Consider the following 27,269-nt stretch of genomic DNA (forward strand, 5'->3'; position numbering starts at 1 on the left):
TAGGAATTTCCAAAAACCAACAACAAAGAAACACATTTCTTCAGTGAAACTCTTTGGCAAGACAGCTAAAACATTTCAGTGCCTTGGTGGTCCAGTAATGGGGTCTCTACAAAGACATTTGAGGAGGGACGCCCCAAAACTTCAACAACCATTAATCTAAAACTCGATTTCCCAACATCCCCCTCCTCCCCAGGGCTATCCAATCCCCTATCCTGTCCCCCACTAACAGAGTCGAGCCGCCTGGCCAGATTAAGGCTCATCAATCAAACCCAGAGAGGATCGATGGAGCATCTGCAGCGGGATCATAAATCACTTTCTGTAAATCTGCAACAGAGACGCATCCGAGGAAAATATGTAGTAAGACTGTTCGGAAAAATACTCTCGTCCATCATTCAGACAATGAGAGGTTCTGACAGATGGCGGGCGGCGTCTCTGGGATTTAGAGAGCCGTCCTGTCACAGACGTCTTTTACTCTACTAGACCTCTCAAACCACAAAGACCACTGCTGCAATACCCCTAGGCCCTAAGACATCCCAGGAGACTGGATCATAGACATCATATATCTGTCTGAGACAGACATACACCAAACAAAAATATAAACGCAACATGTAAAGTGTTGGTCCCATGTTTCATGAGCTGAAATAAAAGATCCCAGAAATGTTCCATATGCACAAAAACCTTATTGCTAAAGAATTGTGCAAAAATTTGTTTACATCCCTGTCAGTGAGCATTTCTCCTTTGCCAAGATAATCCATCCACCTGACAGGTGTGGCATATCAAGAAGCTGATAAACAGCATGATCATTACACAGGCGCACCTTGTGCTGGGGGACAATAAAAGGTAACTCTAAAATGTGCAATTTTGTCACACAACACAATTCCACAGATGTTTCAAGTTTTGAGGGAGCGTTCAATTCGAATGCTGACTGCAGGAATGTCCACCAGAGCTGTTGCCAGAGAATTGAATGTTAAGGATCTCCCTCTGCCTATTGGCTTATTTGCATATTCAAGCCTGTCTCAAAATTCAACACTGCCCCTTTAATTAAGACATAAGCTTTTTACTTGACTGGCTTTTCAAAGACAACTTGAAATGTAGCCTACACGTTTTGTGCTCTTGTAGGAAGCACTAACTCCTCATTGCTGACCTATACTTATCTATAACTGGGCTAATAACTCCCTAACTAGCAAAGAATATCAACAAATGTGCACACATGCATAATAATGACAAAGCAAAAACAGGTTTATAGAAATTGTAGCAAAATAAATAATATAATAACTGAAATATAACATTTACATAAGTATTCAGACCCTTTACTCAGTACTTTACTCAGCGATTACTGCCTTGAGTCTTCTTGGGTATGACGCTACAAGCTTGGCACACCTGTATTTGGGGAGTTTCCTATTCTTCTCTGCAGATCCTCTCAAGCTCTGTCAGGTTGGATGGGGAGCATCGCTGCACAGCTATTTTCAGGTCTCTCCAGAGATGTTAGATCGGGTTCAAGTCCGGGCTCTGGCTGGGCCACTCAAGGACATTCAGAGACTTGTCCCGAAGCCACTCCTGTGTTGTCTTGGCTGTGTGCTTAGGGTCATTGTCCTGTTGGAAGGTGAACCTTCACCCCAGTCTGAGGTCCTGAGCGCTCTGGAGCAGGTTCTCATCAAGGATCTCTCTCTCTGTACTTTGCTCCGTTCATCTTTCCCTCGATCCTGACTAGTTTTCGAGTCCCTGCCGCTGAAAAACTTCCCCACAGCATGATGCTGCCACCACCATGCTTCACCATAGGGATGGTGCCAGGTTTCCTCCAGACGTGACGCTTGGCATTCAGGTCTGAGAGTCCTTTAGGTGCCTTTTGGCAAACTACAAGCGGGCTGTGTTTGATAAATAAAAAAGTATATCAGTTTCACTTAAGGACCAAAGGATTGACAGCCGTCCCATATAGATTGCAAAATAGTTGGGAAGAGATCTTTGACGTACCGATCCCATGGCATAGTGTTTATGAACTGACAAGCAAAACGACACCGGATTCAAAAATTAGAATCTTTCAATTTAAATCATTATATAAAATTCTTGCTACCAATAGAATGTTATTTAAATGGGGGATACAATCTTCCCAGCTCTGCAGATTTTGATGTGAAGAGACAGAATCATTAGATCATTTGTTTTGGTTCTGTCCATTTGTAGCTTGTTTTTGGACACAGGTCCAGGAATGGCTAAAGGATTGCAATATTTACCTGGAGCTAACCTTGCAGATAGCATTACTGGGTGATCTGAAAAGTCATAGTCAATCAATCAATAATATAATAATACTTTTAGCAAAAATGTTTATTTTTAATTCACAATCTGTAGAAGCAATGAGAATAGAAAGGTTCAGAACTTTTGTAAAACATCACAGTACGGTTGAAATATATATGGCAAATAGAAATCCTATATGGATGGTGTTAAGAGATAGATGGGAGGAATTGAATAGAGTTGAAGGATGGGACTAATAACAAATAACAACAAATAATAACAAAGATAGCTAATAATGTAAGCATACTGTGTCCATAATAAGTATATAGGTTGTATGTTGGGAGCTTTTGGGAAAGAGCACAGTTAGAAAGATATGGCATATAGAAGCAAACCGGATGGACATCATGAAAATGATCGGAGAGGTTGAGAGTAGAAGAAGTTCATTCATATATATATATATATATATATATATATATATATATATATATATATATATATATATATATATATAATTATTGTAAAATTAACTCTGTCCATAAGGTGTAGATAGTAAGTATAGACCGGAAGTAGAGGCCTGGGCATTGTTGTTCACTAATTTACTCCAAGTAGGGAAAGGATGGTGGGGTTGAAAAGTAATAAAGGGGAGTATATATATATAAAAAAAAACATGGGGGATTGGAAGTGATGCAGACAATTACATTGATAGAAGATACAATATATCTGCAATATTAAGCTGATCCATATTTTGTTTAATTTTTTTGTTTTTTTTATTATAAAAAAACTACAAGCGGGCTGTCATGTGCCTTTTAAATAATAATAATAATATGCCATTTAGCAGACGCTTTTATCCAAAGCGACTTACAGTCATGCGTGCATACATTTTTTGTGTATGGGTGGTCCCGGGGATCGAACCCACTACCTTGGCGTTACAAGCGCCGTGCTCTACCAGCTGAGCTACAGAGGAGTTCCGTCTGGCCACTCTACCATAAAGGCCTGATTGGTGGAGCGCTGCAGAGATGGTTGTTCTTCTGGAAGGTTCTCCCAACTCCACAGAGGAACTCTGGAGCTCTTTCAGAGTGACCATCGGGTTCTTGGTCTCCTCCCTGACCAAGGCCCTTCTCCTCCAATTGCTCAGTTTGGCTGGGTGGCCAGCTCTAGGAAGAGTCTTGGTGGTTCCAAACTTCTTCCATTTAAGAATGATGGAAGCTACTGTGTTCTTGGGGACCTTCAATGCTGGATAAATTTTTTGGTACTCTTCCCCAGATCTGTCCCTCGACACAATCCTATCTCGGAGCTCTACGGACAATTCCTTCGACCTCATGGCTTGGTTTTTGCTCTGACATGCACTGTCAACTTTGGGACCTTATATAGACAGTTGTGTGCCTTTCCAAATCATGTCCAATCAATTGAATTTACCACAGGTGGACTCCAATCAAGCTGTAGAAGTATCTCAAAGATGATCAATGGAAACAGGATGCACTTAAGCTCAATTTCGAGTCTCATAGTAAAGGGTCTGAATACTTATGTAAATAAGGTATCCGTTTTATTTTTTTTATATACATTTTCAAAAATTTATAGAAACCGGTTTTTGCTTTGTCATTATGGGTTATTGTGTGTAGATTGATGAGGATTTTTTTTATTTAATCCATTTTAGAATACATCTGTAACATAACAAAATGTGGAAAACGGGAAGGGGTATGAATACTTTCCGAATTAACTGTATATTTTTATTTTCAGTTCGTCAAATTTCTGCTCTGCTAGAGCTGCCCCGGTCAACTGTAGTGCTGTCATTGTGAAGTGGAAACATCTATGACAGACGTAAAAATCGTCTGTCCTCAGTTGCAACACTCACTACCGAGTTCCAAAAAGACTCTGGAAGCAACGTCAGCACAATAACTGTTCGTCGGGAGCTTCATGAAATGGTTTTCCAAGGCCGAGCAGCTGCACAAAAGCCTAAGATCACCATGCGCAATGCCAAGAGTCGGCTGGAGTGGTGTGAAGTTCGCCGCCATTGGACTCTGGAGCAGTGGAAACGCGTTCTCTGGAGTGATGAATCACGCTTCACCATCTGGCAGTCCGATGGACGAATGCGGGTTTGGCGGATGCCAGGAGAACGCTACCTGCCCCAATGCATAGTGCCAACTGTAAAGTTTGGTGGAGGAGGAATAATGGTCTGGGGCTGTTTTTCATGGTTTGGGCTAGGCCCCTTAGTTCCAGTGAAGGGATATCTTAACGCTACAGCATACAATGACATTCTAGGTGACATTCTGTGCTTCCAACTTTGTGGCAACAGTTTGGGGAAGGACCTTTCCTGTTTCAGCATGACAATGCCTCCGTGCACAAAGCGAGGTCCATACAGAAATGTTTTGTCGAGATCGGTGTGGAGGAACTTGACTGGCCTGCACAGAGCCCTGACCTCAACCCCATCGACTGCGAGCCAGGCCTAATCGCCCAACATCAGTGCCTGAATTCAGTGCCTGAATCCTTGTGGCTGAATGGAAGCAAGTCCCCGCAGCAATGTTCCAACATCTAGTGGAAAGCCTTCCCAGAAGAGTGGAGGCAGTTATAGCAACAAAGGGGGGGGACAACTACATATTAATGCCCATGATTTTGGAATGAGATGTTCGACGAGCAGGTGTCCACATACTTTTGGTCATGTAGTGTAACTGCCCCCTGCTTCTCCACAAATGCATAGGCTATAGCCTACTTTATTTAATTGAGACCACACGTGCACCTGATCTCTAACGTGTGGCTACTGAACTTGAAGCAGCAAGAATAATGACAGCTACACTTGCTACTTTTGCATATAGCCTACCTTTTAAGATGACAATTTGCCGGCAGAGACAAATAAATGAGTAATCAATACTTATCGAAAATGAAAAGGCACAATGCTTGCTCACCATAGAAGCCTAACCTATGCACACGTTGTGCCTTTTCCTTTTCAATGATTACATTTTTTGATTGCACCTCGAATCACGTTGGTTTAGCGCCCTCACTTCTAGTAAACTACAGTCTAATCATATTTAAGTTAATTTCATATGTAAGTTAACTGCCACGCGATTCTTTGCCCATGTAGGCAGCGTACTCTATTTTAATGAGACCACACATACTAGGCACACTTGGACTCATACACAACTAGGAGAGGAGAGGTAGGCTACTGAAGCAATTTCTGAGTGTGTGAATAATGCCCATAATATGTGTTTTAATACAATAGGTAGGCTTAGGTTAACGCATACAAAGCAGAAAGATGACAGTTTCCAAATAATCTGCGGGACAACAAAAATATTTGAATCCCAAAGTCGTCTGACTGCCCGCTCCTGCCCGCAGCATGAAAAACGCAGATAGCGCCACAATGATCTCTGTCGGGACCTGTAGAATGCCCTAACCGTAACCTCAAATTCCAAGACCATAAATCCCGTGGAGGTTCTCCACTCAAACTACCTCTAGAATTCCTCTTTAGGTAACTGGTTCCCTAAACATTCTGTCATCCACCAAAATCAGCTAAATAAACAAACCATTGTTTCCAAACACAACCCAGACATGACCCAGCTGCGACAAAACACCTGGGTCCCCGAGTCTCTTCTTGACCCATCTGGAAAACATTTCCTTAGGTATCAAAACTCACAGGAAAGACATATGGCATGTAATGTGGTTTCATGGGTCTAAACTCACCTTCAGGTAGGACACAGAGCAGGTTCCTGCGGACGTTGAGTTCTCGGAGGGCCTTGAGTCGGCCGATGTGACGGGGCAGAGCAGTGATCTCATTACAGCTCACATCCTGTAGGGGGCACAACACACTGAGTTAACTCACACACACAACTAACACTTTACTGATGGGTGTGCAGGATTTTGTTCCAGCCCTACTCAAACACATCTGATTCATCTAATCAAGGTCCTGATGAGCTGCAGATAAGAGAATCAGGTGTGTTAGAGAATGGCTGGTCTGTTCACCCAGTAACTCTCCAGGAGGATGGTTAGTCGCCCCTTGTGTACAAGAGCTAAGGTAAGAACTAGGGATTTGTATGGCTCATAACACATCCATATTAATGCTCCCTATCCCACTGTTCTACCATGTATCCTCACATGGAGTCAGACAATGTCTCCCCTCGTCCCCGCTCCTCTCCTTCCCTGCTCTAGCTCCATGAGGGCTGGTTCCATTCATTTCACCCCTCAGTGGAGAACAGAACAGTTACATAAGGCCTGGCTAGGAACTCACACAGGAAACTAAGAGCTGAGACTGACACTGGCACACACGAGAAAGAGAGAATCTCTTACCAGCTCCATGAGGCTCCTGAGCTGCCCGATGGCCTCAGGTATACACACCAGCTTGTTGTTGCTGGCATTGAGGACTCGTAGGGGCAACCCACACAGGGAGGCTGGCAGAGCACACAGCTGGTTCCGACTGTGGACACACACACACACACACACACACACACAGAGCTATTATATTACACACCGGAAGAGAGATGCAGATCAAAGAGAGATAAATAATGCCCAGAGTCTTTCCAATCTAGACCTGACGACGATCCATTTGGATGGAAACTTAATTAAAGGTGTCAGATGCGTGATGGACCTTATTCATGTGTATTAGAGTACATGACCCCATACCAACTGAACCCATTTCCTTAAAGGGGAATTTCACCATGGCATATAGTCATTACTATATTAACAACATTACGTTTTTATCATAAACATCACAATTATCCAAACCACAATCTAGAACTAGCACATTTTCATTTCACTGGTAGAAATCAGGAAGTTTAGGCTCCCTGACATGGATATACATGGCTATACCAAAGGGAGAAAGACCTTAGCTTTTGTTTACATAAGAAAACAGACATCTGAATAATTTAACATCAATTAAAGTTAAGAGGGTAAAGGCAAAGAGCACTATCTGCATTGTAAGAATGTGTTGCATAATGACATATTCCAGGGATGGGCAACTGCTGGCCCCTCTTTCGTAGGATTGCAGACCAATTTTTTTGGGGGGGAACTCAGTCGGGGTTTCAACTTACTGTTGAGTTAGAATAATAGAATACACAAGGTGCAATTTTGAAATTTGTCAGCAAAACCTTTTTAGATTGGTAAGTTAGTCTAGCAGCCAGCTATCAAAACTTGTAGTAAGCATGGTCTAATTAATTGATAATCAGCTATCATATTAAAAACTGCAAACATTTGCCTCCACCCTATGGCAACATTCGCTGTAAAACTGCTATTTTTCCTCTTCGCCGTCACAAGAGGGGGCCGCTAAAATGTTTTACTCGCAAGGTGTGTGTGTGTGTGTGGGGGGGGGGGTACGCAGACCTACGAGGCACTGCGGCCCCTCATGAGTTTTTTTGTGGCTCCCACCCCCATCAGTTGCCCATCCATGACATATTCATATTAACAGTACATGTAAATGACTCAGTGTTTGTCATTGCTTGTGTGTAATATGCTGTACTGTAGTGTTTAATTCGATACCGATACAAGTTATAATATCACAATACCAAAACAATAACACAGCAAAAAAAGAAAGCATATTAGCCAAAGTCACAGAATGACACTTGATCCAGACAGATACTCAGCTACTGCTCTGTTCAATCATTGGGCATCTTTTGAGTTCAGTATCATTCCATTTGAAATGTTTTACGTCAACATCCATGTTGCATTAATGAATCAATTCTACAATCATACAATCAATTTGACTCTGTTTTTACCAATTCAACTACATAACAATGGTAATCATTTATTTGAATGGTAAATCTCTATCGATAAACTGGGTAAATCAAGATGTAGCCTAGGCCTATTCACAATATACAGGTGAATGCATATTCAATAGGAGTGTTTGTATGCATCAAGTTATTGAGCTTGTTTTGGCTGATTTCATGGGGCTACAGATGACAAACAAACAATCTGTTTCCCTTCCATTTGGGACTTATTTTATTGTACTGATCAACAACATTTGCATAGAAGTAGCATATTTTAAGTGTGCGCTGTCTCTATAATGACGTAATTCACGAGGCAAGGGTGGTGCGGCCCTTCAGAGCCCTATTCACACACACAGTCAGACTTTCACTGAGGCAATAGATCATCTTTGGGAGAGAAGTGAGAGAGAGAGACCAATTAAGTGAATGAATAAAGTTTTGGTGGCAATCGGCTTTGAAATCAGCATATTTTGATTTGCATATTATAAAAAACAAAGTACTAGGGTAGTGAATTGGTTAGCTTCAGCTGTAAGCTAGCAAGGAAAGTTAGGCTACAAAGCTGGAAGATACCGGTATCTTCTTGCTTTGTAAAGTGTTCTAGCCTGTATGGACATTGTTTTGCGAACAGTAATTAACTGTTTCTACATTTCTACATGCCATGTCGCATTATTGAAGTGTGTTAACTTCTGTGCGGCATCAGTGGGGAGATAACATGATGTAGGCCAGAATGGCTAAGTGGAGCAGGCACGTGTGCTTGTGCTATAAAAGGGGACATCAGCTTTGCTGATACAGACTTGATCTGTGAGACACATTTGACAGAAGTACCGAAAGTAACAAAAATGCTAGTACCGAACCGTTTTTCATGTTCTAGCATCGAAAAGTACAGAAGTTTCAGTAGACCGTGCAACACTACTGTACTGTAAGAAACTACTCACCTAGGACTTGACATAGATTAAGTAGATTAATCAAATCTCACATTGTTGTCAATTTCTGCTCAATCCTGCATGCTTTCTCAATCAGCTTTAACTGTATGTGCACTCGTAAATCAGGTCCTTTCTTGAGTTGGGCTCTGGGATATAACAACCGTTGAGTATCTGATTTTATGGTGGATTGTGGAGGGGGGATGAGTGTGTTGGAGTATGTGAGTATGTGCGTGTGTTTGTCCGGCATCTGTTGTGGGGGGGTGGGGATGTTGGGGGGGGGGGGGTGGTATGGGATGGACCACGGCAATTATTTGCTAGGATAATAATTGCTTGTCAATAAATTAAATGTAATACAATGACAATCTGGGTTATATGTTAAAATCCTACGCATGAACTGCCGACATTATTACGCATAGTAATTGATAATGATGGAAAATAAGATATGCAAGATATTTGAATAGATATATATTTTTAAATAGTTATATATAGAGGTGACAACATTGGAAATGCTTTTGGCGGCTTCTGCTTCTGTTTTGTGCGTGGCACTGTGTGCTGTTTCCGATGGATGGGTCCTGGCCTCTCGGGGCCTTAGGGATCCGGAGGGATGTGGGTGGGATGCCAATCACTGGGATGACGGCTCAACTTGGGATGGGGAGGGGCTTTAGCGGAGGAATTAGTGGAGAACAATTGAAGGGATACTTAGTAGCAATGCAAATATCATGGTACAGCTATATGGACACTCAATCATTACGGTATTTTTTATTGGTAAATTTACAAACATATATAATGATGAATAGACTTGAAACTTGTATCTCATTATGGTGTATGGTGAAATAAGTATAGCCAGTTATAATTGTAATGGCTTAGCTGATAATAACAAAAGAAGAACAATATTTACATGGCTCAAAGAGAAGGAATATAATATCTATTGTATACAGGAAACTCATTCAACAATTCGAGATGAAGTTGCGTGGAAAAAAGAATGGGGGGGGGGGGAAATATACTTCTCCCATGGGCAAAGAAATTCAAAAGGGGTGATGATATTAATTAATAGTAATTTCGATCCGAATGTGCAAATTGTCCAAATAGATACGCAAGGTAGATGGATTATTTTAAATATGGTATTGGACCATAAACAGATATGGCTCATTAACCTTTACGGACCAAATAATGATGATCCACAATTCTTTGACAATATATATAATAAATTATCAAGCCTGCAAGCAACTCAAGACAATATTATTATGGTGGGGGATTATAATACTGTTTTAAATAGCTCAATGGACCGAAAAGGAAATCACACCACAAACAATCACCCACATGCTCTTAAGGAAATTGTGAATGTCATGGATACATTAGAACTAGTAGATATATGGAGGCTTAAATATGCTGATCTAGTGAGATATACATGGCGGAGACTGAATCAAGCTAGTCGTCTTGACTTCTTTCTTATCTCATTCTCGTTGGCACCAAAAGTAAAAAAAAGTGTTGATAGGGGACAGAATGCGGTCGGACCATCATATAATAGGCATATACATTACTCTGACTGAATTTCCACGTGGGCGAGGATATTGGAAATTTAATCAAAGCCTATTAGATGATAATTTATTTATAATTAGAACAAAGGAATTTATAACTGACTTTTTCCAACATAACATAGGTACAGCGAATCCCCTCATTGTATGGGACACCTTTAAATGTGCCTTTAGAGGCCATGCAATTCAGTACTCATCTCGAAAACAAAAGCAATTTAGGTCAAAAGAGTTTATACTAAGAAAGGAAATAGAAAGTCTAACAGAACAGATAGATGGCAATAAAAACTGTAACATAGAGGCTCAGAATAAATTAGAGGAAAAACAAAAAGAAATGGAAAAACTTATTCAAGAAAGATCAAGTGTAATATATTATAAAAATAAAGCAAACTGGATGGAATATGGGGAAAAATGCACAAAATTCTTTTTTAATCTTCAACATAGGAATGCTACCAAAAAGAACTTAATGAAACTGGTTACAATTGACGGAGTCACCCATAATTCACCTAATGATATTTTGAAGGAAGAAACAAAGTATTTTAAGCATATGTTTTCTTTTCAGTCGCCTCCATCTCCTCTAACTGAAGCTAATTGTAGAGATTTTTTCCTATTGATAATGTCAAATTAACAGCCACACAGAAAGACTCATGTGAAGGTGAAATTACAGAGGAGGAACTTCTGGATGCAATTAAAGACTTTAAGTCTGGGAAAACTCCAGGGTTGGATGGCATACCAATCGAGGTATACCAAACCTTTTTGATATACTAAGAGGACCGTTATTAGCATGTTTTAACCACTCCTATGTAAATGGTAGATTATCTGACACTCAAGAAGAAGGTCTGATCTCATTATTACTGAAACAGGATACAAGTGGAAAATATAAAGATCCAGTCCATTTACAAAATTGGAGGCCCCTTACACTTCAGTGTTGTGATGCAAAAATCCTAGCAAAATGTATAGCGCATAGAATTAAAAAGGTATTGTCGGATATTATTCATTCTAATCAGACAGGTTTTTTACATGGAAGATACATTGGAGATAATATAAGGCAAGTATTGGAAACAATAGAACACTATGGAAAATATGGGAAACCAGGCCTGCTATTCATAGCAGACTTCGAAAAAGGCATTTGATAAAGTTCGACTGGAATTTATATATAAATGCCTGGAGCATTTCAATTTTGGAGAATCTCTTATAAAATGGGTCAAAATCATGTATAGTAACCCTAGGTGTAAAATAGTAAATAATGGCTATTTCTCAGAAAGTTTCAAACTGTCAAGAGGAGTGAAACAAGGTTGTCCACTATCGGCATATCTATTTATTGTGGCCATCGAGATGTTAGCTATTAAAATCAGATCCAATAATAATATCAGAGGATTAGAAATACAGGGCTTAAAAACAAAGGTGTCATTGTACGCAGATGATTCATGTTTTCTTTTAGATCCACAACTAGAATCCCTCCACAGCCTCATAGAGGATCTAGATACATTTTCTAACCTCTCTGGATTAAAACCAAATTATGACAAATGTACTATATTACGTATTGGATCACTAAAAAATACAATTTTTACATTACCATGTAGTTTACCAATAAAATGGTCTGATGGTGATGTGGATATACTCGGAATACATATCCCAAAGGAAATAAATGATCTCACTTCAATAAATTTTAATAGAAAGTTAGCAAAAATAGATAAGATCTTACTACCATGGAAAGGAAAATACCTGTCAATTTGTGGAAAAATCACCCTGATTAACTCTTTAGTATTATCCCAGTTTACCTATTTGCTTATGGTCTTGCCTACGCCTAGCAAACCGTTTTTTAAATTATATGAGAAAAAAATATTCAATTTTATTTGGAACGGCAAGCCAGACAAAATTAAAAGAGCATATTTATATAATGAATATGAATTCGGAGGACAGAAATTATTAAATATTAAAGCATTAGACCTATCACTAAAATCTTCAGTCATCCAAAAGTTATACTTAAATCCGAACTGGTTCTCAAGCAAATTAGTAAGATTGTCTCACCCACTGTTCAAGAAAGGCCTTTTTCCCTTTATTCAGATTACAACCTCTCACTTTCAGTTATTTGAAAAGGAAATAATCTCCCAAATGTCACTATTTCTAAAACAAGCCATAGAAAGTTGGTTGCAATTTCAATTTAATCCTCCAGAAACGACAGAACAAATAATGCAACAAATATTGTGGTTAAATTCAAATATACTAATTGACAAAAAAACTTTATTTTTTGACAGAATGTTAAAAAAGGTATAATCTTCGTAAATGATATCATCGGTAGGACTGGTGGAGTTATGTCGCACATGCAGCTAACAAAAACATATGGAAATGTCTGCTCTACCCAAAATTACAACCAAATAATTGCAGCCTTACCGCAAAAGTGGAAGAGGAAAGTTGAAGGGGGAGAAAGTAAGGAACTTGTCTGTCGGCCTTGCATTAAAGAACATAATTGGTTAAGGAAAACTGTGATAAATAAAAAAGTATATCAGTTTCACTTAAGGACCAAAGGATTGACAGCAGTCCCATATAGATTGCAAAATAGTTGGGAAGAGATCTTTGACGTACCGATCCCATGGCATAGTGTTTATGAACTGACACGCAAAAACGACACCGGATTCAAAAATTAGAATCTTTCAATTTAAATTATTATATAAAATTCTTGCTACCAATAGAATGTTATTTATATGGGGGATACAATCTTCCCAGCTCTGCAGATTTTGCTGTGAAGAGATAGAATCATTAGATCATTTGTTTTGGTTCTGTCCATTTGTAGCTTGTTTTTGGACACAGGTCCAGGAATGGCTAAAGGATTGCAATATTTACCTGGAACTAACCTTGCAGATAGCATTACTGGGTGATCTGAAAAGTCATAGTCAATCAATCAATAATATAATAATACTTTTAGCAAAAATGTTTATTTTTAATTCACAATCTGTAGAAGCAATGAGAATAGAAAGGTTCAGAACTTTTGTAAAACATCACAGTATGGTTGAAATATATATGGCAAATAGAAATCCTATATGGATGGTGTTAAGAGATAGATGGGAGGTATTGAATAGAGTTGAAGGATGGGACTAATAACAAATAACAACAAATAATAACAAAGATAGCTAATAATGTAAGCATACTGTGTCCATAATAAGTATATAGGTTGTATGTTGGGAGCTTTTGGGAAAGAGCACAGTTAGAAAGATATGGCATTTAGAAGCAAACCGGATGGACATCATGAAAATGATCGGAGAGGTTGAGAGTAGAAGAAGTTTAGGAGCAAAAAAAATATATATATATATATATATATATATATATATATATATATATATATATATATATATATATATATATAGAATTATTGTAAAATTAACTCTGTCTATAAGGTGTAGATAGTAAGTATAGACCGGAAGTAGAGGCCTGGGCGTTGTTGTTCACTAATTTACTCCAAGTAGGGAAAGGATGGTGGGGTTGAAAAGTAATAAAGGGGAATATATATATAAAAAATAAAAAAAACATGGGGGATTGGAAGTGATGCAGACAATTACATTGATAGAAGATACAATCTATCTGCAATATTAAGCTGATCCATCCCCCCGAGAAAAAAAAAAAAAAAAAAAAAAACATATATAATGATGAATAGACTTGAAACTTGTATCTCATTATGGTGTATGGTGAAATAAGTATAGCCAGTTATAATTGTAATGGCTTAGCTGATAACAAAAGAAGAACAATATTTACATGGCTCAAAGAGAAGGAATATTATATCTATTGTTTACAGGAAACTCATTCAACAATTCTAGATGAAGTTGCGTGGAAAAAGGAATGGGGGGGGGGGGGGCGGATATACTTCTCCCATGGGCAAAGAAATTCAAAAGGAGGGATGATATTAATTAATAGTAATTTCGATCCGAATGTGCACATTTTCCAAATAGATACGCAAGGTAGATGGATTATTTTAAATATGTTATTGGACAATAAACAGATATGGCTCATTAACATTTACGGACCAAATAATGATGATCCACACTTATTTGACAATATACAGTGGGGGAAAAAAGTATTTAGTCAGCCACCAATTGTGCAAGTTCTCCCACTTAAAAAGATGAGAGAGGCCTGTAATTTTCATCATAGGTACACGTCAACTATGACAGACAAAATGAGAAAAGAAATCCAGAAAATCACATTGTAGGATTTTTTATGAATTTATTTGCAAATTATGGTGGAAAATAAGTATTTGGTTAATAACAAAAGTTTGTGCTTAAGCCAGTACATGTCCAGGCCCGTCTGAAGTTTGCTAGAGTGCATTTGGATGATCCAGAAGAGGATTGGGAGAATGTCATATGGTCAGATGAAACCAAAATAGAACTTTTTGGTAAAAACTCAACTCGTCGTGTTTGGAGGACAAAGAATGCTGAGTTGCATCCAAAGAACACCATACCTACTGTGAAGCATGGGGGTGGAAACATCATGCTTTGGGGCTGTTTTTCTGCAAAGGGACCAGGACGACTGATCCGTGTAAAGGAAAGAATGAATGGGGCCATGTATCGTGATATTTTGAGTGAAAACCTCCTTCCATCAGCAAGGGCATTGAAGATGAAACGTGGCTGGGTCTTTCAGCATGACAATGATCCCAAACACACCGCCCCGGGCAACGAAGGAGTGGCTTCGTAAGAAGCATTTCAAGGTCCTGGAGTGGCCTAGCCAGTCTCCAGATCTCAACCCCATAGAAAATCTTTGGAGGGAGTTGAAAGTCCGTGTTGCCCAGCGACAGCCCCAAAACATCACTGCTCTAGAGGAGATCTGCATGGAGGAATGGGCCAAAATACCAGCAACAGTGTGTGAAAACCTTGTGAAGACTTACAGAAAACGTTTGACCTGTGTCATTGCCAACAAAGGGTATATAACAAAGTATTGAGAAACTTTTGTTATTGACCAAATACTTATTTTCCACCATAATTTGCAAATAAATTCATTAGAAATCCTACAATGTGATTTTCTGGAAAGAAAATTCTCATTTTGTCGGTCATAGTTAACGTGTATCTATGATGAAAATTACAGGCCTCTCTCATCTTTTTAAGTGGGAGAACTTGCACAATTGGTGGCTGACTAAATACTTTTTTTCCCCACTGTATATATATATAAAAAAACATGGGGGATTGGAACTGATGCAGACAATTACATTGATGGAAGTTAGAATCTATCTGCAATATTAAGCTGATCTACCCCCGCAAAAAAAAAAGAAAATACTCATTAGCTTTCCCATAAACACTTTTGCACTGTACTTCTGCAAAACATAAACACACAGTCTGAATCCAGTTCAGTTCAGTCCAGCACGACAGCCCAAAACCCCTCATAAAAACAGGATGTTGGTGTTCCCTGCCTGGTTTACATGAGCAGTTCAACAAAATGCTCGAAAACAATCCAAAGCCTTTCCAAAACAGATCAGAACTCCTCCAAAACAGTTTCAACCTCTCATAAAAACAGGCTTCTGGATTTCTGTCTCCGGCTTACAGCTGCAGTTAGCCAGCACGCGGAAGGATGTCTGTGGCAGAGCAATAAGAGAGAGGCCCTATTATGTAGACAGACAGACTGGAATAGAGGCCTTTAACATAGACAGTGAGAATATAGAGACATTTAACATAGACAGAGGTTGGTAGAGAAGCTGGCAGTATGAGCAGAGCTGATTACAGATGACCCCAGAGAAAACAAGCTCTCCACTGCAACAAAAAAGGCTAAAACAATATCCTGGAAATGACCCATCGGTACACACACACACACACACAGGGGAAAGCCTCTTGTTCTGTAGTGTGTGGTAAGACTTTGATTACACTTCCATGAGATATTGGTTATTTTGTGCTGGAGAACAATGAGAGTGGTGAGGACTTATGGGAACATTCTGGAACACTGGATGCTTTCACACCACTCAGAGGTGTTTGCAGCGTGTATGTGTGTGTGCGTGTGTGCCTACGAGTTTGCATGCATGCGTTACGGAAGTTCTAGCCGTATCACTGTGCAGTCCAGAGGCGCCACAGAGCCAGAGCTGTCAAACACTGTCTCTGACCCAAGAGATTATAGACGGGATGAGTTTCTCTCTGGGATGTACTCTCTATGGAATCCTCCTACAAGATCCGATTCAACACCTCGATATGATGAAGGAGAACGTATAGACATAACACTGTGACCGGCTGAATGAAGAATTCTAACAACCACCCATCCAATAATTTCAGCTACCTGTGTATGCAAAATGGAATCCCCAGTGGAGCAGTAACATAACAACACACAGGCCAAGAGAGGAGCTATCAGCTAGGATCTCTCTCTCTCTCTCTCTCTCTCTCTCTCTCTCTCTCTCTCTCTCTCTCTCTCTCTCTCTCTCTCTCTCTCTCTCTCTCTCTCTCTCTCTCTCTCTCTCTCTCTCTCTCTCTCTCTCTCTCTCTCTCTCTCTCTCTCTCTCTCTCTCTCTCTCTCTCTCTCTCTCCTCTCTCTCTCTCTCTCTCTCTCTCTCTCTCTCTCTCTCTCTCTCTCTCTCTCTCTCTCTCTCTCTCTCTCTCTCTCTCTCTCTCTCTCTCTCTCTCTCTCTCTCTCTCTCTCTCTCTCTCTCTCTCTCTCTCTCTCTCTCTCTCTCTCTCTCTCTCTCTCTCTCTCTCTCTCTCTCTCTCTCTCTCTCTCTCTCTCTCTCTCTCTCTCTCTCTCTCTCTCTCTCTCTCTCTCTCTCTCTCTCTCTCTCTCTCTCTCTCTCTCTCTCTCTCTCTCTCTCTCTCTCTCTCTCTCTCTCTCTCTCTCTCTCTCTCTCTCTCTCTCTCTCACTCTCTCTCTCACTCTCTCACTCTCTCACTCTCTCACTCTCTCACTCTCACTCTCAAACATGTTTACATTGCCAAAGCAAGTGAAAAAAAAAACATACAGTAAACATTTCACTCACAAAAGTTCCAAAAGAATAAAGACATATCAAATCAAATGTTATTTGTCACATACACGTGTTTAGCAGATGTTATTGCGGGTGTAGCGAAATGCTTGTGCTTCTAGCTCCGACAGTGCAGTAATATCTAACAATTTCGCAACATATACCCAATACACACAAATCTAAGTAAGGAATGGAATTAAGAATATATACATATATGGACGAGCAATGACAGAGCGGCATGGACTAAGATACAGTAGAATATTATAGAATACAGTTTATACATATGAGATGAGTAATGCAAGATATGTAAACATTATTAAAGTGACTAGTGTTCCATTTCTTAAAGTGGCCAGTGATTTCAATAGGCAGCAGCAGCCTCTAATGTGCTAGTGATGGCTATTTAATAGTCTGACGGCCTTGAGATAGAAGCTGTTTTTCAGTCTCTCGGTCCCAGCTTTGATGCACCTGTACTGACCTCGCCTTCTGGATGATAGCGGGGTGAACAGGCAGTGGCTCGGGTGGTTGATGTCCTTGATTATCTTTTTGGCCTTCCTGTGACATCGGGTGCTGTAGGTGTCCTGGAAGGCGGATAGTTTGCCCCCCGGTAATGCGTTCGGCAAACCCCACCACCCTCTGGAGAGCCCTGCGGTTGCGTGCGGTGATACAGCCCGACAGGATGCTCTCAATTGTGCATCTGTAAAAGTTTGTGAGGGTTTTAGGTGCCAAGCCAAATTTCTTCAGCCTCCTGAGGTTGAAGAGGCTCTGTTGCACCTTCTTCACCACACTGTCTACATGGGTGGACCATTTCAGTTTGTCAGTGATGTGAACTTGAAGGTTTCCACCTTCTCCACTGCGTTCCCGTCGATGTGGATATGGGGGTGCACCCTCTGCTGTTTCCTGAAGTCCGCGATCATCTCCTTTGTTTTGTTGACATTGAGTGAGAGGTTATTTTCCTGGCACCACACTCCCAGAGCCCTCACCTCCTCCCCGTAGGCTGTCTCGTCATTGTTGGCAATCAAGCCTACTACTGTTGTGTCGTCTGCAAACTTGATGATTGAGTTGGAGGCGTGCTTGGCCACACAGTCATGGGTGAACAGGGAGTACAGGAGGGGGCTGAGCACGCACCCTTGTGGGGCCCCAGTGTTGAGGATCAGCGAAGTGGAGGTGTTGTTTCCTACCTTCACCACCTGGGGGCGGCCCTTCAGGAAGTCCAGGACCCAGTTGTACAGGGCGGGGGTCAGACCCAGGGCCTCAAACTTAATGATGAGCTTGGAGGGTACTATGGTGTTGAATGCTGAGCTATAGTCAATGAACAGCATTGATCTGTTCTCTCTCCCTCTCCCTCTCACTCTCCTTATCAACCCTCTCAGGTTCAAGTGTCATATTATGTCTATATACAGTGTTGTAATAATGTGCAAATAGTTCAAGTACAAAAGGGAAAATAAATAAACATAAATATGGGTTGTATTTACAATGGTGTTTGTTTTTCACTGGTTGCCCTTTTCTTGTGGCAGCAGGTCACAAATCTTGCTGCTGTGATTGAACACTGTGGTATTTCACCCAATAGATATGGGAGTTTATCAAAATTGGATTTGTTTTCAAATTATTTGTGAGTCTGTGTAATGTGAGGGAAATGTGTGTCTCTAATATGGTCATACATTTGGCAGGAAGTTAGGAAGTGCAGCTCAGTTTCCACCTCATTTTGTGGGCAGTGTGCACATAGCCTGTCTTCTCTTGAGAGCCAGGAATGCATTCGGCTGCCTTTCTCAATAGCAAGGCTATACTCACTGAGTCTGTACATAGTAAAAGATTTCCTTAATTTTGGGTCAGTCACAGTTGTCAGCTTTCTGCCACTGTGTACTCTCTGTTTAGGGCCAAATAGCGTTCTAGTTTGCTCGGTTTGTTTGTACATTCTTTCCAATGTGTCAAGTAATTATCTTTTTGTTTTCTCATGATTTGGTTGGGTCTAATTGTGTTGCTGTCCTGGGGCTCCGTTTGTGTTTGTGAACAGAGCCCCAGGACCAGCTTGCTTAGGGGGCTCTTCTCCAGGTTCATTTCTCTGTAGGTGATGGCTTTGTTATGGAAGGTTTGGGAATTACTTCCCTTTAGGTGGTTGTAGAATTTAACGGCTCTTTTCTGGATTTTGATCATTAGCGGGTATCGGCCTAATTCTGCATGCATTATTTGGTGTTTTACATTGTATACAGAGGATATTTTTTGCCGAATTCTGCATGCAGTCTCAATTTGGTGTTTGTCCCATTTTGTGAATTCTTGGTTGGTGAAAAGACTCGAGACCATAAAGGGCAATGGGTTCTATAACTGATTCAAGTATTTTTTGGCCAGATCCTAATTGGTGTGTCGAATTGTATGTTCCTTTTGATGGCATAGAAAGCCCTTGTCTCAGATCGTTCACAGCTTTGTGGAAGTTACCTGTGGGACTGATGTTTAGGCCGAGGTATGTATAGTTTTTTGTGTGCTCTAGGGCAACGGTGTCTAGATGGAATTTGTATTTGTGGTCCTGGCAACTGGACCTTTTTTGGAACACCATTATTTTTGTCTTACTGAGATTTACTGTCAGGGCCCAGGTCTGACAGAATCTGTGCATAAGATCTAGGTGCTGCTGTAGGCCCTCTTTGGTTGGGGACAGAAGCACCAGATCATCAGCAAACAGTAAACATTTGACTTCAGATTCTAGTAGGGTGAGGCTGGGTGCTGCAGACAGTTCTAGAGCACTCGCCAATTCATTGATATACAGCTGTGGAAAAAATTAAGAGACCACTGCACATTTTTCTTAAATCAGCATCTCTACATGTATGACAGCCATTCCATTCCAGTGTCTGTTGAATTCCAACACAGGCATACCTCATTCTAATGAATTAGGTACTGATTAGGTGATCACCTGAACCAAATCTTATTTAACGAGGAAAAGTGTAAAAACCACTGCTGTGGTCATCACTATCCTCTTGCAATAGGACCAGCTGGATGGCAAAAACAGTGCTAATAGTACCTCAAAGGTAATATTAATAAAAAAATAACTATTGACCATGCCAAAAGAGTTGAAAAGGAAAGTTTTGAGTGAGGAAAAGAAGGGTTCAATTCTGGCTTTACTGGCAGAGGGATACAGTGAGCGTCAGGTTGCTTCCATCCTTAAAATTTCAAAGACGGCCAAGCAGCAGACATTGGGGACAACAAAGCTACAGACCGGCAGAGGGCGAAAACGACTCTCTACTGACCGGGATGACCGCCAACTCATTTGATTGTCACTCAACAACCGTAGGATGACATCAAGTGACCTACAAAAAGAATGGCAAACGGCAGCTGGGGTGAAGTGCACGGCGAGGACGGTTTGAAACAGGCTCCTAGGGGCAGGGCTGAAGTCGTGCAAAGCCAGAAAAAAGCCCTTCATCAATGATCAGCAAATAAGAGCCAGGCTGAGGTTTGCAAAAGACCATAAGGATTGGACCGTAGAGGACTGGGGTAAGGTCATCTTCTCTGATGAGTCCAATTTTCAGCTTTGCCCAACACCTGGTCGTCTAATGGTTAGACGGAGACCTGGAGAGGCCTACAAGCCACAGTGTCTCGCACCCACTGTGAAATTTGGTGGAGGATCGGTGACGATCTGGGGGTGCTTCAGCAAGGCTGGAATCGGGCAGAAGGACACATGAATCAAGCCACGTACAAGGTTGTCCTGGAAGAAAACTTGCTTCCTTTTGCTCTGACGATTGGTTTTTCTAGCAGGACAATGTGCCATGACACACAGCCAGGTCAATCAAGGTGTGGATGGAGGACCACCAGATCAAGAACCTGTCATGGCCAGCCCAATCTCCAGACCTGAACCCCATTGAAAACTTCTGGAATGTGATCAAGAGGAAGATGGATGGTCACAAGCCATAAAACAAAGCCGAGCTGCTTGAATTTTTGCGCCAGGAGTGGCATAAAGTCACCCAACATCAATGTGAAAGACTGGTGGAGAGCATGCCAAGACGCATGAAAGCTGTGATTGAAAACCAGGGTTATTCCACCAAATATTGATTTCTGAACTCTTCCTAAGTTAAAACATTGCTATTGTGTTGTTTAAAAATGAACATTAACTTATTTTATTTGCATTATTCGAGGTCTGACAACACTGCATCTTTTTTGTTATTTTGACCAGTTGTCATTTTCTGCAAATAAATGCTCTAAAATGACATTATTTTTATTTGGAATTTGGGAGAAATGTTATTTTTACCCAAACACATACCTATATATAGTAAAACCAGAGAAACTGATAATTTTGCAGTGGTCTCTTAATTTTTTTCCAGAGCTGTATATGTTGAAGAGGGTGGGGCTTAAACTGCATCCCTGTCTCACCCCCCGGCCCTGTGGAAAGAAATGTGTGTTTTTTGCCAATTCAACAAAGCATGAGAAGACTTTGCCTTTGTTTTGGTTTGTTTGTTTGTCAATTAGGGTGTGCAGGGTGAATATGTGTTCTGTTGTACGGTAATTTGGTAAAAAGCCAATTTGACATTTGCTCAGTACATTGTTTATGCTGAGGAATCATATGAGTCTGCTGTTCATGATAATGCAGAGGATTTTCCCAAGGTTGCTGTTGACGCATATCCCACAGTAGTTATTGAGGTCAAATTTGTCTCCACTTTTGTGGATTGGGGTGATCAGTCCTTGGTTCCAAATATTGGGGAATATGCCAGAGCTGTTAAAGAGTTTAAGTATAGCCAATTGGAATTTGTGGTCTGTATATTTTATCAATTTATTTAGGATACCATCAACCCCACAGGCCTTTTTGTGTTGGAGGGTTTGTATTTTGTCCTGTAGTTCTTTCAATGTAATTGGAGAATCCAGTGGGTTCTGGTAGTCTTTAATAGTTGATTCTAAGATTGTATTTGATCATGTACAGTGGTGTGAAAAAGTGTTTGCCCCCTTCCTGATTTCTTATTTGTTTGCATGTTTGTCACACTTAAATGTTTCAGATCATCAAACAAATTTAAATATTAGTCAAAGATAACACAAGTAAACACAAAATGCAGTTTTGAAATGAAGGTTGTTATTATTAAGGGAAAACAAAATCCAAACCCACATGGCCCTGTGTGAAAAAGTGATTGCCCCCTACAACCTAATAACTGGTTGGGCCACCCTTAGCAGCAACAACTGCAATCAAGCGTTTGCGATAACTTGCAATGAGTCTTTTACAGCAAATTTTGGCCCACTCATCTTTGCAGAATTGTTGTAATTCAGCCACATTGGAGGGTTTGAGCATGAACTGCCTTTTTAAGGTCATGCCACATCATCTCAATAGGATTCAGGTCAGGACTTTGACTAGGCCACTCCAAAGTCTTCATTTTGTTTTTCTTCAGCCATTCAGAGGTGGACTTGCTGGTGTGTTTTGGATCATTGTCCTGCTGCAGAACCCAAGTTCGCTTCAGCTTGAGGTTATGAACAGATGGCCGGACATTTTCCTTCAGGATTTTTTGGTAGACAGCAGAATTCATGGTTCCATTTATCACAGCAAGTCTTCCAGGTCCTGAAGCAGCAAAACAGGCCCAGACCATCACACTACCACCACCATATTTTACTGTTGGTATGATGTTCTTTTTCTGAAATGCGGTGTTACTATTACACCAGATGTAATGGGACACACACCTTCCAAAAAGTTCAACTTTTGTCTCGTCAGTCCACAGATTATTTTCCCAAAGGTCTTGGGGATCATCAAGATGTTTTCTGGCAAAAATGAGACGAGCCTTAATGTTATTTTTGCTCAGCAGTGGTTTTCGTCTTGGAACTCTGCCATGCAGGCCATTTTTGCCCAGTCTCTTTCCTATGGCGGAGTCATGAACACTGAACTTAACTGAGGCAAGTGAGGCCTGCAGCTCTTTGGATGTTGTTGTGGGGTCTTTTGTGACCTCTTGGATGAGTCATCGCTGCACGCTTGGGGTAATTTTGGTCGGCCGGCCACTCCTGGGAAGGTTCACCACTGCTCCATGTTTTCGTCATTTGTGGATAATGGCTCTCACTGTGGTTCGCTGGAGTCCCAAAGCTTTAGAAATGGCTTTATAACCTTTTCCAGACTGATGGATCTCAATTACTTTCTTTGTCATTTGTTCATGAATTTCTTTGGATCTCGGGAAGATGTCTAGCTTTTGAGGATCTTTTGGTCTACTTCACTTTGTCAGGCAGGTCATATTTAAGTGATTCCTTGATTGAGAACAGGTGTGGCAGTAATCAGGCCTGGGTGTGGCTAGAGGAATTGAACTCGGGTGTGATAAACCACAGTTGAGTTGTGTTATAACAGGGGCGGCAAACACTTTTTCACACAGGGCCATGTAGGTTTGGATTTTGTTTTTTTTCTTAATAATAACAACCTTCATTTCAAAACTGCATTTTGTGTTTACTTGTGTTATCTTTGACTAATATTTAAATGTGTTTGATGATCTGAAACATTTAAGTGTGACAAACATGCAAACAAATAACAAATCAGGAAGGGGGCAAACACTTTTTCACACCACTGTATATGTTTTTGCTGTTTGTTCATTGTTATAGGGCGAAAAAGATTGGATAAGTGGTTTATCCATACATCTCCGTTTTGGATAGATAACTGTTCATGTTGTTGTTGGTTTAGAGTTTTCCAATTTTCCCAGAAGCTGTTAGATTCTATGGATTCTTCAATTACATTGAGCTGATTTCTGACGTTCTGTTCCTTCTTTTTCTGTTGTGTATTTCTGTATTGTTTTAGTGATTCACCATAGTGAAGGCGTAGGCTCAGGTTTTCTGGGTCTCTATGTTTTTGGTTGGATAGGTTTCTCAATTTCTTTCTTAGGTTTTTGCATTCTTCATCAAACCATTTGCCATTGTTGTTAATTTTCTTACGTTGTCTGCTTGAAATTTTCTATTTGATAGGGAAGCTGAGAGGTCAAATATACTGTTTAGGTTTTCTACTGCCAAGTTTACACCTTCACTATTACAGTGAAACATTTTGTCCAGGAAATTGTCTTGAAGGGATTGCATTTATTATTGCCTAATATATTTTTGGGTAGATTTCCACACTACTTTCCTTCCATCTATAGCATTTCTTAATATTATTCAGTTCCTTTGGTTTTGATGCCTCATGATTGAGCATAGCTCTGTTAAAGCAGAGTGTGATTTTGCTGTGATCTGATAGGGGTGTCAGTGGACTGACTGTGAACGCTCTAAGAGACTCTGGGTTGAGTTCAGTGATAAAGTAGTCCATAGTACTACTGCCAAGACATGAGCTATATGTGTCCAGTTCTGGCATTTAGGTCGCCACAGACCAGTACATGTCCCTGGGCCTGGAAATGGTTGATCTCCCCCTCTAGGATGGAGAAGCTGTCATTGTTAAAGTATGGGGATTCTATTGGGGGGATATACAGTGGGGAGAACAAGTATTTGATACACTGCCGATTTAGCAGGTTTTCCTACTTACAAAGCATGTAGAGGTCTGTAATTCTTATCATAGGTACACTTCAACTGTGAGAGACGGAATCTAAAACAAAAATCCAGAAAATCACATTGTATGATTTTTAAGTAATTAATTTGCATTTTATTGCATGACATAAGTATTTGATCACCTACCAACCAGTAAGAATTCCGGCTCTCACAGACCTGTTAGTTTTTCTTTAAGAAGCCCTCCTGTTCTCCACTCATTACCTGTATTAACTGCACCTGTTTGAACTCGTTACCTGTATAAAAGACACCTGTCCACACACTCAATCAAACAGACTCCAACCTCTCCACAATGGCCAAGACCAGAGAGCTGTGTAAGGACATCAGGGATTGTAGACCTGTACTACGCCGTCAGGGATTAAAATCCTGCAGCGCACGCAAGGTCCCCCTGCTCAAGCCAGCCATGTCCAGGCCCGTCTGAAGTTTGCCAATGACCATCTGGATGATCCAGAGGAGGAATGGGAGAAGGTCATGTGGTCTGATGAGACAAAAATAGAGCTTTTTGGTCTAAACTCCACTCGCCGTGTTTGGAGGAAGAAGAAGGATGAGTACAACCCCAAGAACACCATCCCAACCGTGAAGCATGGAGGTGGAAACATCATTCTTTGGGGATGCTTTTCTGCAAAGGGGACAGGACGACTGCACCGTATTGAGGGGAGGATGGATGGGGCCATGTATCGCGAGATCTTGACCAACAACCTCCTTCCCTCAGTAAGAGCATTGAAGATGGGTCGTGGCTGGGTCTTCCAGCATGACAACGACCCGAAACACACAGCCAGGGCAACTAAGGAGTGGCTCCGTAAGAAGCATCTCAAGGTTCTGGAGTGGCCTAGCCAGTCTCCAGACCTGAACCCAATAGAAAATCTTTGGAGGGAGCTGAAAGTCCGTATTGCCCAGCGACAGCCCCGAAACCTGAAGGATCTGGAGAAGGTCTGTATGGAGGAGTGGGCCAAAATTCCTGCTACAGTGTGTGCAAACCTGGTCAAGACCTACAGGAAACGTATGATCTCTGTAATTTCAAACAAAGGTTTCTGTACCAAATATTATGTTCTGCTTTTCTGATGTATCAAATACTTATGTCATGCAATAAAATGCAAAATTAAAAATCATATCATGTGATTTTCTGGATTTTTGTTTTAGATTCCGTCTCTCACAGTTGAAGTGTACCTATGATAAAAATAGAGACCTCTACATGCTTTGTAAGTAGGAAAACCTGCAAAATCGGCAGTGTATCAAATACTTGTTCTCCCCACTATAGGTAGCACACAAGGACATTTTTCTCTGTTGAGATGATTTCCTTATTAATTTCTAGCCAGATGTAAAATGTTCCTGTTTTGACTAATTTAATACAGTGGGTTAAGTCTGTTCTATACCAAATTAGCATGCCCCGGAGTCTCTTCCCTGTTTCACACCTGGTAGTTTGGTGGATGTGACTACCAGCTCTCTGTAACCTAGAGAGCAACCAGTGGGTCCGTCTCCTTTATGCCATGTTTCTTGTAGGATATGTCTGTATTTCCAATGTATTTGATGAAGTCTGGGTTCCTGCTCTTTAGGCCAAAGGCAGATGACCTCAGACCTTGTATATTCCAGGATGAGATAGTATAGGCTTTGTGTTCCATAGTGTCTAGTGTGTTTTTGTGTGGTTTAGGGCCGGACCATCACAGTAGGTGTGAGCAGAGCATGTTGAGCATCTGATACATACCTCTTAGGTCGCAGGATGGTGCTTGGGCGGGTGTAATAGTGGGGGTTGGGCCTGTTGCTCTGCTCACGGCCTGGGCATATGTCCTGCTGTCATGTTGAGGTCCTTGCCGCAGGGGCATGGGGTGGGCAGAAGGGGCATAGGTCTGATATGGGGGGGCCTATATAGGGTGTAGCCAGGGTTTGCTTGGGGTGGTCTTAGCTGGTTGGGGTGTGGCTGGTGATGGTGGGGTGTGGCTGGTGATGCTGTGGTCTGGGTGTAGGTCCTCTTGGCGTGGGTTCTCTCGGTGCAGGTCCTTCAGAAGGGGTCTTGCAGGTGTCTCGCTGGTCTAGACGGGGTGTCCGTTGCTCCTGTGTGAGGTGCTCGAGCTACGGTTGAGGGTGACGTCCTTCAGGGTCCTGTCAAAAGTTGGGATTGCTGCCTTGTAGAGGTGGACCTGGTCGTAAAGGCTGTTCAAGTCCAGGGCGGAGTGGTTGGCCAGGTAGACATTAGGTTTTGAGGCACAGTCTCACGAAATGCTTGCATTCACCCGCCTGTATGGTGGCAGGGTGAAAGTCTTTTCGTGGTAGCAGGATGGAGATAACTACTTGTGCGTCTCTCTCACTCTCCTTATTGACCCTCTCTCTCTCTCCCCTTCTTTTCTATTTCCTTATCGTCTTTCTCTGTGTTTAATCTTTCCATATACCAGGGAGGGCAGGCCTTTCTCTCTGCTATGGAAACGACCTTTCAGCTTCCCCACTCCAGATACACAGGCCAATACAGGCCAATAGGAGGGAAAAGGCATTCATGACCTTGGCTCCTGACTCCCTCCCTCCCCGAAACAATGTGTTGTCTGGT

The 27,269-nt window shown here is 41.2% G+C and overlaps 1 protein-coding gene across 5 annotated transcripts in view; it reads right to left on the reverse strand.

The window, feature by feature from the left end:
• Positions 1–27,269, reverse strand: part of LOC121536948 (leucine-rich repeat and calponin homology domain-containing protein 1-like) — a 104,312-nt gene that overhangs the window by 45,955 nt on the left and 31,088 nt on the right. For all 5 annotated transcript variants that reach the window (XM_041844623.2, XM_041844621.2, XM_041844622.1 and 2 more), the window contains exons 3-4: positions 6,502–6,628; positions 5,899–6,004 (exon numbers count right to left, since the gene is read on the reverse strand). In XM_041844623.2, coding sequence (XP_041700557.1) covers positions 5,899–6,004; positions 6,502–6,628 — 233 coding nt within the window. The remainder of the gene's footprint in view (positions 1–5,898; positions 6,005–6,501; positions 6,629–27,269) is intronic.

The sequence above is a fragment of the Coregonus clupeaformis genome, chromosome 23 (assembly GCF_020615455.1).
Source record: "Coregonus clupeaformis isolate EN_2021a chromosome 23, ASM2061545v1, whole genome shotgun sequence".
In the NCBI taxonomy this organism is placed as follows: domain Eukaryota; kingdom Metazoa; phylum Chordata; class Actinopteri; order Salmoniformes; family Salmonidae; genus Coregonus; species Coregonus clupeaformis.